Genomic DNA, 15,939 nt, shown 5'->3' on the forward strand with positions numbered 1-15,939 from the left:
TTTCTGTTGTCCTTTAAAAACATGGAATGGTTCCAATAAAAAAAAAAAAGAGAGAGAGAGAGCGCACCAAGAAAATATACCCATTTGGGAAATAAGTGATGTTAAAATACTATTATTTCAATCCATTTTTTATTGTGTCATATAAAAATATACAAATTAAACGTTAAATATTATTAAATTAAAACTACATTAAAAGCTTTAGAGAATAAATTATTGAGTGTATTTCAGGTATTTTAATGACATTATGGACATCTATATGGCCACCCTTCCTTCAGTGTGGGTGTGTGTATCTCAAATCAGAAACAAAATTGATTCCTTTAGGAATCTGTCAAATCTGCAATTTCTGATTATTACAATTAAAATTTAGTAAAAAGGTGAATATCTATTTTCAAACTGTCCCGATCATTTTAAAATATCTTGTGTATTAACAACATTTGGCTTAGCATGTAATTTAGTCTTACCCACTTCCCATTACAAACATCAAGAACTGTTCTCATTTACTTTTTTTCCAGATCAGTTAACTTCAGTAGTGAAAAATGTATTAATACATTTTTGTTCAAGTTTAATAAATTGCTCATTCTGTGATAAATTTCCTTAAAGTGTAAGGGAATAAATAATAAATAAAATATTTTGATATGAGAATAGCAGCTGGTGTCCTATGATGTTACTTTCAAATTACTTTGTTAAGTAGCTTGTGATTTTATGATATCAAAACAGGACAAAATAAAAGTGACATGTCAGAACATTTATTCCTGGCAAAAAGCATTAGAAAATATTAATCATTTCAGAGAGGTTCTGAATAAATAAATGATAAATAAGAGGCTCTGAATGAATGAATGAATGAATGAATGAATGAATAAGTATAGAAGCAAGTAAATTGCCTCAATATTGAAGTTTACCTGTATTTATTTGAAAGCTTAATTGATTAATTAAGTAGTTTTGAGTCAGGAAATTAAACAATTGTACTTTTTTTTGGCACAGAATCTAAGTTTAATCTTAGATGAGATTAGAGCATGAGAAATAAATAACTGATTTTTTTTAAATAGACAAGAGGAATACAATTTTCTGTCAACAACAAGTTTTAATGGAAATGAGATAGTTATATTTATATTCCCATTTTACAGATTAGAAAAAATACCACGGAATTTTAAGTAGTTTGCCTACGTTTACATATACAAAGGATCTGTAGAAAGATTGACACTGGGCACATTACATTGGCTATCACACATGATCTGGAAGGCCGTGTAACTGCACTGTGAATGGTTTTCTCTGAGATTTTACACTGAAGAAGCTCTGAATGAAGATAGTACCAAGGGAGGATATTGTAAAGAAAAGATTATCTGCAGGAGTAGAAAGAAGCTGGAGGGGTTTTGAAATAATGATAACCTCCATTTTATACTATCTTACTAATTACATTTGGCATATTTTCCTTCTTTAGTGCTCTAGTCTTTCTCATAACCCAAGTTTAATTTCACCAATTTTCTGTACCATTGGGATAGTATTGACAATATTTCATTAAGTTCTGATAACTTAATTTTTTTCACTATCAAGTTATTTCTTGGATGGGTGATTGGTAGACGTATTATGTTGTACTGATATTTTTGCATATATTATAATGTAATAGACATAATGCACATATAGACCTGTGTGCTATTTAGGTAAAATTTTAAGTTCATTTCTACAGGTAGCATTAGAGGAAGAACAAAAGCAAATAAAATATATATAGGTAGAAATTCCAGTTAGCAAAGGCCTAAATTATATTGTGACTTCTATTTTGTAAGAAATCTTAAAACACCCAAACTGAAGACACCAAATCTGAATATCCTTTAGTGTTAGCTCAAAATAACCTTTAATTTTATTAAGAAATCGAATTTGAAAACCTTCCATCTCTTTCATAATTTATAAAGTAACTGAAAAATGAGTTTTTTATAACTGAATGAGATCTATAAAGGTTAAGATGCCCTTAAAATACCAATGGAGAGGAAAGTGTTGGACTTTCACCTTCATCCATGATAAGGTGAGATTAGCCTTCTCATCATAAACAATTATAATACTGGACAAAACAAACAAGGCAATGAATTTCAGAAACTGGATAATGGGCAATGCAAACCTATGACAGTTAAGAGAAGAGGAATGCCAATTGATAATGGAATAACTGGAAAAATAATCCTTGAAAACTATAAACTATCAGTACTGAATCAAGAAGGAATAGATGTCTAGATAGCTCTATATCCTATGAAGTAGTATATTTATAATAAGATATTTTCCCATCAGGAAAACTCCAGATCTAAGTGGTTTCATTGATGAAATATGTTAAATATTTAAAGACTTAAATAATCCCAATGGTATGCAAACTAAAAAATCTTGAGGCAGAAGGAAGATTACTACATTTTTTTTTTCTCAGAGATGAGATCTGTTCTGTCATCCAGGCTTCAGTGCAGGGCCATGATCATAGCCCACTACAGCCATGAATTCCTGGGCCCAAGTGATCCTCTTGCCTCAGCCTCCCAACATTTTTTTTTTTTTTTTTTAAATGTAGAGATGAACTCTCTCACTTTGTTGCTCAGGCTAGTCTCAAACTTCAGACTTCAAGCAATCCTCCTGCCTTGGCTTCCCAAAGTGGCAGGATTATAGGCATGAGTCACCATGTTCAGCCTAAGATTATTTTTACATGAAAGCTTTACAAATAAATTAAAATAAATAAAATTATATACTGATATTCCTCATGAATAAGAGGAAAACATCAATAAATTGTATTATTATTAGAAAGCAATATAAAAATGACACTGTATTATGACAAAGTTGTTTTTATTCCAGGAATTCAAGATTGTTTTAATATAATTCACCACACTAACAAAATTAATGAGAAAACAAAGCAACAAAAACACGATGGTCCTTTCGATAGAAGCAGAAAGAGCATTTGTCACAATTTAATATCTATTTATAATAAGGACTCTCAAGAAATAGGAACAGAGGAGAATTTCCTAAATTTAATATAGGGCAAAACTATAGTTAATACAGACAATACTAAAAAGATGAACTCATTCCCTCTAAGATTTGAAACTATATGCTTTCACATCTATTATTTAATATTGTGCTAACAATCCTAGAGAATGCAATGACAAAATCATCAACAAGAAAACAACAGATATAAATATTGAAAAGGAAGAAGCCGACTGTCCACAACCATTCACAGAAAATAGCTTATGTAACCCCCAAATTAAAAATATTAATAAATCTACTAAACTTTATACATGAAATTAGCAAGGTAGCATGACATAGAAAATCAAGTGTATAGTTAGATACTAGCAAAATCTAAATTTTAGAATACATAAAACTCTTAGGGATAAATTTAGTTAAATATATTCAAGGACTGTACATATAAAACTTTTAAATATTTATAAAAACTAAAAACATAACAAAATAAAAGGAAAGGTAAACCATATTCATGGATTTAAAAAGCAGTAATGTTAATATAAACATTCTCTTTATATTAATCAATAATTTCAACACCTCATCAGCTTTTGTGAAAACTGAGAAACTGATTCTAATCTTTATTTGGAAATGCAAAACTAAAATAGACATAAGTATTTTGTTTTTTTTTTCAAATCAAAAGTTTTGTTTGTGAAAACAAAATGTACTCCTTTAAACTCTCCAATTAAAAAAATACTGTGTAGACATACTATATAAGACACTCCAGTACTGGCATAAAAATAGACATAAGACCATTTAGTGTGACAGAATAAAATGTACTCATTCATATCCACACATATATGGTCAGTTGATTTTCAAGAAAGTAGCCTAGGTAATTTAGTAAGTAAAGAAGTGTCTTTTCTAATGAAGAGTGATGTAATATCTGAATATTTATATGGGAAATAATGAACCTCAACCCCTACATTGAAAGTTCACAGGTATGAATTTAAATATATTATGAATCAAAAGTAAAAATCTAAAACCATAAAGCAAAAAAAAAAAAAAAAAAAAAACAGAAAAAAAAACAGTCTTTACAAATGTTGGTGTAGGGAAATACTTATTTGATAAGATGGAAATAAATTAATAAGCTGAGATTCACTGAAATTCAACATGTCAAAAATCAAAGTAAGATAAAAATTGGGGAAAAATACTGAAAGTACATAGGATATGTATCTTAAATATATAAGAATTCTTACATGTCAATGAGAGATAAACCCAGTAAAAAATTGCAAAAGATTTAAACATTTCAAAATAGAAAAAATACCAGTGACCAGTTAGCATAAGAAAAGATGTTCCACATCTATATCCATCAGAGAGAAACAAAGTAAAAGCACAAAGAGATGTCATTACAAAGCCAGAAGAACAGCTAAAATTGAAGATTGATTAGTTGCGAGTGATGCTGAAGATGTGAAACAAGTGGGGCTCTGGTACGTCATTGCTTTTGGGAGTATAAAGTTCTCAACTAAGGAAAATGGTTGAACAATTTCTTTAAAAAAATAAGCATGTGCTTATATATGTTCCTGCAATTCCTCTCACTTTTACTCAAAATAAGAGAAAAACAAAATCTTCTACAGATTTTGTACAAGACAAAAGTCTTCCAGAAAAATATTCATAGAACGCTAGTCATAATACCCCCAAAAAGAAACAACGCATGGGTGAATGGATAAACAAGCAGTTGTACAATCATCCACAGGAAATAGTACTTAGCAGTGAATAACAAATAAACTCCTTACACATACAACACAGATGAATTGCGGCTCTGTTATGCTGAGCAAAAGAAGCCAGACACAAGATTATATAAGCTATGATATCATGAATATAAAATTCCAGAAAAGGTAAAACTAATCTATAATAAAAATAGAATCAGTGATTGACTGGACATGGGGCGTAAGAGGACTGTTTGCAAAGAGGTGGGGGGACTTTATTCTGAGGCAATGGAATTATGCTTTATCTTTATGGAGTAGTACATATTGGCAAAACTTACTGATCTGTATGTTTATTATGTATATTTTTTATAGTATGTACATTATATTTCAATGAAGATTATAAATAATGCACATAGATTTACTAATTAAGAAGAATTTATCAAAACATTTCATGAATCATGAACTTGAAAACTCATTTTCCTAAATGATAATCATAGCTCCAATTCTACTTTTACTTTCTTAATAAGACATTTTGAAGTTCTGAGGAAGTAGAGACTAGCAGAGTTTCTCAATCTTGGCATTATTTACATTTTGGAAAGAATAATTATATCACTGTGGAGTGCTGCCCTGTGCATTACAGGGTGTTTCGCAGCATGCTGGGCTTTCATCTGTTCCCCCAATAGTGACACTCAAAAAGGGCTCCAGACATTGTTAAATGTTCCTGGGGGGTAGAAAGAAAGGGTCCTAGGAGGAAAGTCTTTGACCTTGGAAATTACAGATTTGGGACATCAAGTCTGTAGTCAGAAAGATGTGGATAGATTTCCAGACTTAACAGTTGTCAACTTTGTTTTCACTGCAGTTCACTTAATTATTCAACGCTTCTATATTAATTCACATGTATACTTTGAAAATAGATAATGAACATCAGGATATTAACATTATGCTTGACATCAAATCAACCCTTAACACGAATATATAGTGTTATTATCTCTGTTCAACTGTGCAAATATCGTCTGTGAATAAAATTACTAAAATAACATCTTGTTATTGCTACACTACTTTACAGTTTAACTTTTTATAGCTTATGAGTTCCATTACATATATTTATTATTATTAAAATGTTAATTTTTATTTATTTCCCATTATAAGGCTAATATTAAATAACCTTATTAAATAATTAATAAATAATTAAATAAATAATTATTAAATAATTAATCCTATTGTCAAAGATTTTCTTTTTTGGTCTGTTATATGGGTGCCAAAAACAAGGCATTTAACACATCTGATTCTTTGTGTTCTCCATTGTGAAACAAGAAAATGTAAATTCTTTAATTATTGCAACATGCGAAAGAAATGAAGTCTTTTGAAAAATTTAGGTTTCAATAATTTAAAAAATTATCCTTAAATCCTTAAATTATTTACAGTCCCTAGAATTTAAAGAAAGAAATAAAAACATATATAAATGATGCAATATGGATAAAGCCTCGAGGGAGAGAGCAGAATGAGATATAAGTAATTCTAATATAGCTCTAAAAATAAGCTGATGCTTCATTCCTTGAGCAGAAATTTATGCTGATGTTGACAAAGAATTAAATATTTTACAGCCACAGGTAATATAATAACCCACATATCTTGAAAAGGCAATATAATATTTTTTACTCATACTACCTTTTACCAGCTCTCATTCAATCATTAGCCAAATATTTGTTAAGTATGATAGATACCCATCATAGTAATTCAATGAATATCAAATCAAAACCACAGATTCTGTTTCAAGAGGGTAGTTTAGTATAGTTGAGGAGGAACAGCTTACAATGAAAGAGGAAATAGACCAGTTACAGTCAACTTCTGTGAGAGTGAACAATAGGTCTGAAGCAACTGCACCTCTAGTAATTAAAGAAATGCTGCATGAGATGTGTAGTAGATTAAGACTTCAAAAATGTAGCACTTTGTCATTAAAGAGGAAAGAGGTGTTTTAAACAGGGCATATTGCTAGAAGAAAGTTCTAAGGTGCAGTTAAGCTGAGAATCTTTAGTATTAGTGAGATAACGGGCTCACCCAGAACCTGGTGTTACTGAGTAATGTGAGTTGCAGCAAGATTATAGAGGCCTTTCAATGTTGGGTGGAAGAATTATAACTTTTTCCACAGTGAATAAGTATTAAACAATTTGAAAAGAATTGTACAATTGATATTGTAGAAATATACATACAGTGACATGAAGTACAAAGAATTCCAAATGGAGGGTGGAAAAGAACACCAGAGAGCAGTAATGTAACTATCAGCGTTTTGTTTAGTTATAAAAGATAGTGTGAAAGACTGAATTACTGCATCAATCAATTTATGATTTATGTAAACACTTCTTGTATAAATAAATTTCTAAATTTCTGTTTTTTAAAAATTATTCACATTGGTACAATTTACTCCCATGTATAAAATGTGGTTTTGGTTTACAAATGTAGTGGAAGGAAAAAAAAATATTTTCTATAGATACATGCATGCATTTAAAAAATATATTGTAAATGGTTATTTTCTTCTGACTCTTGAGGACATAATATCACAGTATTTATAATATGTGGGGGAAATATGTTATTTGTAATGTCTCTGACTATCTAATATCAGCCATAAGACTGCTCGGGTGGAGAACAGCTTAGCTAAACCCTCATGGCCCCAGTGAAACACAGGCTGCCTCAAATCTGAACAGGTCTATTAGGAAAAAAATAAAAACCAAACAATACAATGGCAAATGTTGTGTATTTTGGGTAATCTGAGGGCCAATTGCATCACCACCATGTTCCTTCAATTTCCTAAGCAGAGATGTATTACTTCATGTATCAGGTATCATGGTACCAAGCTGAAGAACTTGGAAAGAAATAGTCCTACTCTGACCTCAATCTGTGAACTTTGTAAAATTGCAGGTTAAAAAGTATTCTCACATTAATTTTAGTTCTCCAACTAAGCATCTTTTTCTATACAAACTTCGGCTAACATTGTTGAAATGCTTTGAAATATTCTGGAGATAAAATCGGAAGACTTTTTAAATAAAATTTCTATGATGATGATTTCTTTTAAACACTCTGACACAGGGAGTTGAAATGCACTTCATAAGAAAAAATAAAACCAGCTTTGGTACAAATAGAATAAATAATTAAAACATTTCTGTGTCTTTATAATAAAGTTTTCCCCAGAGACCAAGCAAAACTATGCAAAACAGATCAAACCAAGTCAGAGAACAACGACAAAAATCAGCACTTACCCATATTTTGCAAAATTTGCCCACCGTTTCACTATGGATCTACTCAAAATTTCCTCAGCTTTTGTGTAATTAACTCTTCTTTCCAGAGGTAAACCAAAGACAAATTCAATTTCATAGCCATGCATCACTCCCATCCATTCTGGCCACGGAAGTTTGGAGGATCGGTGTTCAAAATAGTAGAAAAAGGCATTATTTCCCCATTCTGAGAACTTCTTGGTAAACTCCAAGGCAGGGCATATGATATTATAATCCCCAACAACATCATCCAACGCCTCACGGTAGTTTTCAGGTCTCTGATCATCTACCCAGTCTGTGTAATGAAAAAGGATGGATTCCTTTCCAAACTCACTCACGCCTGGAAAAAATATTTTTAAACCTTCCTGAAATTCGTTTCTAGTTATGATACTATCGTTATCTTTGCTGAAGCCAGGAGCACCATAGACTAAAAAAGCTGTCCCTTCATCTTTATTAACACCCACCAATATCTGGGTTTTTTTAAATTGTCCAAGTTCAAGTAATATGTCTGGCATTTCAGTGAGAAAATCACCATCCATGGTTGGACCGAAATTTACTGACAAGAGAGTCCCATAGGGGACAACAAATGCTTCATTCAGAAGAATTTCGTGGGGATCTTTATTTCTAAGGCACTTGACTATTTCAGTCTCATTATCTCTAGAGCAACCAGTCAATTTAGCCAAGGTCAATGTTCTGTTCCTAGCTTCATAAAGAGATGTTACTGCCCAAGGAGCATTAGAGGATCCACTTTGTAGAATGGCTCTGGTGAACAACGAATGGCTTCCAGGAGAAAGCAAATGCAGGCTAACTGAAGCTGCTCCTGCACTTTCTCCAAAGAGAGTTACACTTTTAGGATTTCCACCAAAGGCTGCTATATTTTTTTGAACCCACTGAAGAGCCAACTGTTGATCAAATAAACCCATGTTCCCTGGAGCCTCAGGATTTCCTGGCAAAGCTAAGAATCCAAGGGCACCCACCCTATAGTTCATTGACACTACAATAACTCTTTCAACTCGAGCCAGAAACTTGCCATCATAAACATGTAAAGATGATGTTCCAGTCTGAAAACCACCACCATAAATCCATATCATTACAGTAGCATTTTTTGGTTTAGGTGCCGGAATCCATACATTTAGATATAAACAGTCTTCACTGAGGTCAGTGTTTGGGTTCCACATCTCTGATCCATGGAAGCCTGGAAAACTTTGATCTATGTTCTGATAGCAAGAATTTGCATATTTTGTGGCATTCCAAATATCAGACCACTTGGTCAGAGATTGTGGCTTTTTGAATCGAAGTCTACCAAGAGGTGGCTGTGCATAGGGAATTCCAAGAAAGGCTGTTACCGTGCCACCAAGAACTGTTAAGTTCATCCCTCTGACTTTTCCATTCTTTGTTGCAATTACGATGTCATCTTCAGTATGTGACTTTCCAATAAGCATGCAGAGCAAAAGAAACCAAAAGAGTAATCTGATGCATATGATTGTGACTTTGCTATGCATATTGATTTCTGAAAGAGAGGTAAGTATAATGTTTTATAAGCCTTCTGCATACAGCATATTATACTTTACTGATGATAATTATCTAAAATATAGTAGTTAGTAATTCTACAAATTATGAAAACAAGAGATATTTTAGTTTTCAATTTAGAAAAAAAAATAGTGGAATGGAAAATAAAAAATATTCATTTTGGGGATATTTATTGCTAAAGCTTTGTAAGGAAGAGCTAGTAGAATGTTTGTCCTAGTCAAATTTACTATTACTTCTGACTATATGTACAGTTCCACCAAAAAAGCAGTAAACAGTAGTCTACCTACATCAGATATAATTTCTACCTTGGTAAGAGGAGAAAATACAAGTTCATATATTCTCTGAAATATCATGACTGGCTGGTTCTTGGCAGCACTGTTAAGTAGGTTAAGAATTTTTAAGGATCAATAGATTGTCATTATTGTCCTTTTCTGTTTTCTTTGTCTTTTCGGTGGTCCCTTTTGCCAAGTGATATCTTCCTCTGTACGATATCTTCCTCTAGTATATAAACTGAAGATAATTTAGACAAATTATTCATAGAATATTAAGCAACGAATATATGGTAGTCACCATTATTCTACAAACTGTGAAAGCTAACAAACATGCCACCACTGGTAAGGGCTATGGAAAAATAAAAAGTGAAGGCTGAGGATATATTCCAGGTAATTTCTCTAAAATTTAATAAACATGAGGGACTCTGTATAACATTTATAATGTCAATAGAGAGAAGCAGGGGCTAGTATCGTAATGTCTGGGAGAAGACTGTGGCTTAAGAGGAATTTTATACTCAGTATTACTCAACTATGTATTAAGATTTATTATAGCAATTTGTTAACAGATTAAAGTATATGCAACTAGTGAAGCTAAATGTGTTAGCACAGTCAGAATTACTTGCATTTTTACAGTGGAAAAAAATGACTGAAATTACAGGATCGAAGCTTAGAAACTGTTGGGCCACATGGCAGAAGCAAAAATAATCTTTGTGACCTACAAAATCATAAGTATTTGACATTTATGAAATATTAAACAATATTTAATGGATGACATAGACTATTGGGGAGATCAACGTTTTATCAGAAATTCATACTGCAGACATGAGTTTCTTTTCAATAAGAAAGAAATTAAAAATCAGATTTGGGAACTGTGACAAAAAGGGACAGCAAAATGTAATGCAAATATCATTTAAAAGAACTAATGTCTCTTTTTTTTTTTTTTTTTTTTTTGAGATGGAGTCTCACTGTGTCGCCAAGCTAGAATGCAGTGATACGATCTCAGCTCACTGCAACTTCCACCTCCTGGGCTCAAGTGATTCTTCTGCTTCAGTCTCCCAAGTAGCTGGGATTACAGATGTGTGCCACCACTCCCAGCTAATTTTTGTATTTTAGTAGAGATGGGGTTTCACCATGTTGGCCAGGCTGGTCTCGAACTCCTGACCTCAAGTGATCTGCCTGCCTCAGCCTCCCAAAGAGCTGGGATTACAGGATGAGCCACCACGCCTGGCCATAAAAGAACTAAAGTGTTTATGTAACTGAAAGAAACCCGACTAAAATAGTCAATTGCAAATACTGATTCTCATTCACATAATAATAACAAAGATCCATTAATGTACAAAGTCTTCCCTTTATTTTTTCTCAAGTTGCAATCCAACCTACACAACCAATGAACGAATCCTACAAACACTAAGCATTTGTATTAGTTTTTTTCTTTATTTAATTTAGATTTCTCAAAACAAAGAGAATAACCATTCTAATGTCTATGTCCCAGACCTAGGATATCATATTTCAAATCAGCCTAATTCACCAATGGTCATAGGACATCTGGTGACCTACAAGTATTTTTTATCCCAATAAATATCTGAATTGATTAATTCATGGTCTGGAGCATTTGGTTCAGGGCTTGATACTTAATGGATATATCTATATCTATATCTATATCTAATTTTAACAATATCCATATGTATATGCATATATATTTACATATAAAAGGACTGCTATAATAATAAGGTTTAAAAAAATCAAGCTACAAGATTATTATTTTTTCAGTTCTGTTTGGTAGAATTAGATGTGTGCTAAGATCAATAAAACATAATTAAAATATATTTTTAACAGCATTTCTACATTCATGATATTTAGGTACTACTATATAATAATAAATGCAATTTGTTGTACAGTCAAATGCCACTTAATGAGAGGGATACATTCTCAGAAATGCATTGTTAGGCGATTTTATCATTGTGCACATATTATAAGTGTACTCACGTAAACTTAGATGCTATAGCCTACCACACTTTTAGGCTATATGGTATAGGCTGTTGCATCTAGGCTACAAATCTGTACAACATGTTCCTATACTGAATACTGTAGGCAATTGTTAGAAAATGGTAACTGTATGTGTATGTATGCACAGAAAAGGTACAGTGAAAATACTATATTATAATTGCATAAGACCACCATTATTGATTGAAACATCATTGTGTATTGTATGACTGTATCATAAATCGTAGTAAATAAATAAAATATAACAATGAGTTAAAGTTTCCTATTACCTGACACTAATAACATTTCAGACATAATCAAAGTTTTAGAGGCACTACTGCTTCAGTTCTTTTTTCTTTCTGATAACCACTAATCCCTTTCTCATAAATAAACGCAGGAGAGCACCCGGAGAAAAACAAAGTGCTAGTATGATTTTTTATTTTCTTTTTTGAAAACATCCTCTAGGAAGAAAAAGTGAATAAGGTGCAAAGCTGATTGGACTGTTCATTCTAAGCTGCAATTTAATAAATTAATTGCAGCATCCCTGGTTGTATCCATTCTCCCTCTTGCCTAGTTCAGTCAATGTTCTTCTAAGTCTAATGCAAAAATCATCTGTTTTTTTTCTTGATTTTAGTTGAATATTAGTTTGTCTTTAGAAAGCAAACTCCGAATTGTAATAAATTTTAGTCTCTGATAGTTTTCAAACTTGTTCTATAAACAGTTTAATAATCTTATTGCAAAGCAAGTACTATAGTTATTACAAAACTGTATTTGTGTTTTGTGTAATTATGAAATGTGGTTTCATTGTTTATGTTAAATAGTTGCTATAACATCTAAATGGTTGTAATATCTTCCTAAGTCACTTAATTTGATTTAATACAAAATTTGTTGTATGTTTATATTTATAGTTTGTGCTGAGTAAATCTTGTTATATAACAATATATGAATTAAAATCTTTAATTTTTTGGTAATGATACTGAGTCATCAACTTGCAAATAAAGTAATTAGTAACAAGCCAAACAATCCTTGTAAGCATATATTCACTGCAAGAATGACAGTGTAATGCCAACTCATATGTATTGTTGCAGAGTGTTATATGACATTTAGTGTGTACTTTAATGTAAAAATATGCAGATGTTTATATACTTACTGTTAGTGTATTGTAGGCTAATATTTTTATATTTAATTGTAGTACTTTATTTTTTAAATAAGCATCACTTTGCCCTTTTTATAATCTGGTATTCTCTATTCTAACATGCTGCTCTGTAGTTTTGACATTAAAAGATTTTACACATTTTAATATGTTTATCATGTAATTGAGCAATCAAAAGAGAAATAAATGAAACTAGAACAAAAATATTGAGTCTATATCTCAACATTTTTATTAATGATTAATATATTCAATAAAACCTTATTTTTCTTTCAATAAATTCTGGTGCAATTGGATACTGTCTCATTAAATGATTCTAAGAGAACATAATATGTTTATCATAAAGAATGAGGCACATTTTCACAATTACAGCTGTATATCTGACCTTAGAACAATTTGCTTATCAAAATAGTATTTAATATTGGAAATAAAGACAGGAGTTTTTGTTTGGAATTGAAAAAATTACAGTTTTTGAAGAATTGAGTTTTTGAGGTAACTGAGTTTTGGAGGAACTGAGTTTTAGTTTGGAATTGAGAAAATTTACCGGCAATTTTTGAAAATGCTAAACTGTTAAAACAATAAATTTCAAATAAAAAAGGTGACAAATCTTTTTTTTTTTTGCATTTTTAGTTCAATTTTGAAGGTACTATCACAATTGCCTAGCTGACATTAAGAAAAAATACGAAATGTTATACTATAAGATATGAGTACGATAAAATAATTTGTATAAAGAACTTTTATTTGGGATACTTGACTATCAAACAGATTTTCAAAATAATGGGCCAGCCAAGAATTTTTATGGGATGGTCAAGCAAATATTCATAATATTTTCCCTGTGTATATAGTAATTTCCCTATCTTTTAAAAAGTTACAATTTAATAAATATTTATTTCTACTTGGAAATAAACCCTCTTAAAATGTTAGAGAAAGAGCCATCTAGGTAATATTAATATGATCTAGAACAAGCACTATTAAATGTATTTGATGAAATTAGAACAACAATATCTTATATCAAACTTAAAAGCTTGTTTTGTTGCAGACTAAGTGAAATGGGGAATTGAGGAAGTCTGTTTATAAATAGACTACATCACTGTCTTTCAGGGATTCTTCAGCTATGCCTTAGGCATGTATACATACAGAAGACACTACATTAGATATAAGAAACTTAAGATGTGTATCTTTCCTCAGTTAGGAAGAACATTCACAAACTTCATCGTGTGAATAATTTGAACATTTGTTAGAGATTTCTTGAGTCTTCTTTGAAAATTAAATCTTCTCTTAGGTTGCTATCCAATTACAATTCTCTTAACATCTGGGACCGTCTAATTTCGGTAAGAGTAAACAGATGCTGGCAAGAAACCATCGAAATGAAGATAATATACAATATAAATATGCATTACACTTATCAAGAAATGAATCAAAGAAGGAACCAAATTTATAGATAACATGTGACTTATTTAGCTACTATTAGCTTATATTTTATAAAAATGAAATATGGAGTACATCCCAAACATATTTTTACAATTAAAAAAGTGGGACATTTCAAACAAATGATAACCAAAAAAATTAGGAGAATATAACAGAACTTTGATAATCCAATTAGAAATTTTATTTGGCATCCAAAAGGCTACTTTATTTCATATCCAGAGAAAATTCTGAAGATTTTTATTCAAATGTTAAAGCCACACCTTAAAAGCTCAGACTTATCCTTAAACAAAGTAACTATTTATGTAAGTAAACTGTCATTGTATTTATTGCAACTATGAGTTTATATTAAGAAAGGTATTACACAGACTAGTGACAGGAACTCCTAATCGAGTTTATTATCATGAAATATATTCATAAAAACATAGAAGACATACTCATAAAAGTATATAAAAATAGAAGTCATAAACAATGAAATCACATTTCAGTTTACTTTTAAACATTCATACATTTTATATCCTTAATATTTGATTCCCTTGTTAAAGTGGAACTGATGTTATCAAAATAATAGTTTTACAAGATTATAGGATGAGCAGAAGGTATATTTGCTTACTATTTCTATAATAGCAAAATAATAGCAAATGTAAAACATTTTGCCGCAATTTAAACAAACATATAAAAAGTGAACAAAAAGGGCAAAGGGGACATGTTCATAATCATCGTAAATCAAATTAGAAAAGAGGTTTTCTTTTTTACATAAAATAAATTTCAATGTTTCATTTGTCAATTGTTATTGTTACAGTTTTAGGTGACAAAATGTTGACTGAGAAAAGTTCAGCAAAAAATAAGTTAACTATTAACTGTATCCCACTTAAAAAGAAAAAAAATAAAAAAAACAAAGTAAGACTAGTCGAAGATTACTTTTACAGAGAGATTCAATAAACAATGCATTTAAGGGTAAACCAGTATGGAATGTTTTTTCTTAGGAAACTCACTTAGAATATATATCACTGTGATTCCACACGCACTATGGTCCTTTATACAGAGTTGAATAAATTCATTATTTTCTCAGCAGTTAAATAAACAAAGTCTGCGTTCCCTGAATAATAGGAAGATTTCATGCATGTGCCTGCTGGCTCGCTTCCTCTGTCCCATTTGCAAGCTTCAGTAACTGTTCCCCACAGAGCACCAAAGGGACACAACAAACACGTGAAGAGATCACTCTTATCCCACAGAATGAGCTTTACAGTAACTTGGATCTCTATATGACGGTGTAAATTCAGAGCAACTTACCCGATTCTCTGCAACAAAGGTGGTAAACTTTTCAAGGAGTGAAAATCATGCAATACTTCAGAGAAATGCAGGATGCAGCTGCTGCTCCAGCCTGTAAATTGGACTGCACTGACATTCAGTGTTACTGAATGTAGCAATCAACTGTTACTGACAAAGCTCGCGAGAGTTGGCAGCAGCAACTTGATCTAGAGGCAGCCAGTCTTTACTTTCTGACATCTGTTCAGAGGCTAATGGTATGAATGCAATAGTGATTCATTTACAGTAGTATTACAGGATTCATGCTTTACAATTGCAGGTACTCTTCTAAGAATGAAGAAAAAAAACATAGAAGCTTCTTTAAAATAATCTGAAATGTAACAGAAAATGCATGTTTCTTTTAACACTATCTAAACTTTAAA

The 15,939-nt window shown here is 31.3% G+C and overlaps 1 protein-coding gene across 3 annotated transcripts in view; it reads right to left on the minus strand.

Moving 5' to 3' along the window:
* Positions 1–15,659, minus strand: part of LOC105466320 (butyrylcholinesterase) — a 68,949-nt gene extending 53,290 nt beyond the window's left edge. For 2 of the 3 annotated variants that reach the window (XM_011715308.2, XM_071091198.1), the window contains exons 1-2: positions 15,542–15,657; positions 7,874–9,398 (exon numbers count right to left, since the gene is read on the minus strand). In XM_011715308.2, coding sequence (XP_011713610.1) covers positions 7,874–9,390 — 1,517 coding nt within the window. In that variant the 5' untranslated portion in view covers positions 9,391–9,398; positions 15,542–15,657. Of the gene's footprint in view, positions 1–7,873; positions 9,399–15,541 lie in introns of all 3 variants that reach the window. The other variant, XM_011715303.2, reaches the window with a different exon arrangement.
* Positions 15,660–15,939: the final 280 nt, after the last annotated feature.

Source organism: Macaca nemestrina, chromosome 2 (assembly GCF_043159975.1).
Source record: "Macaca nemestrina isolate mMacNem1 chromosome 2, mMacNem.hap1, whole genome shotgun sequence".
Taxonomy (NCBI): Eukaryota; Metazoa; Chordata; class Mammalia; order Primates; family Cercopithecidae; genus Macaca; species Macaca nemestrina.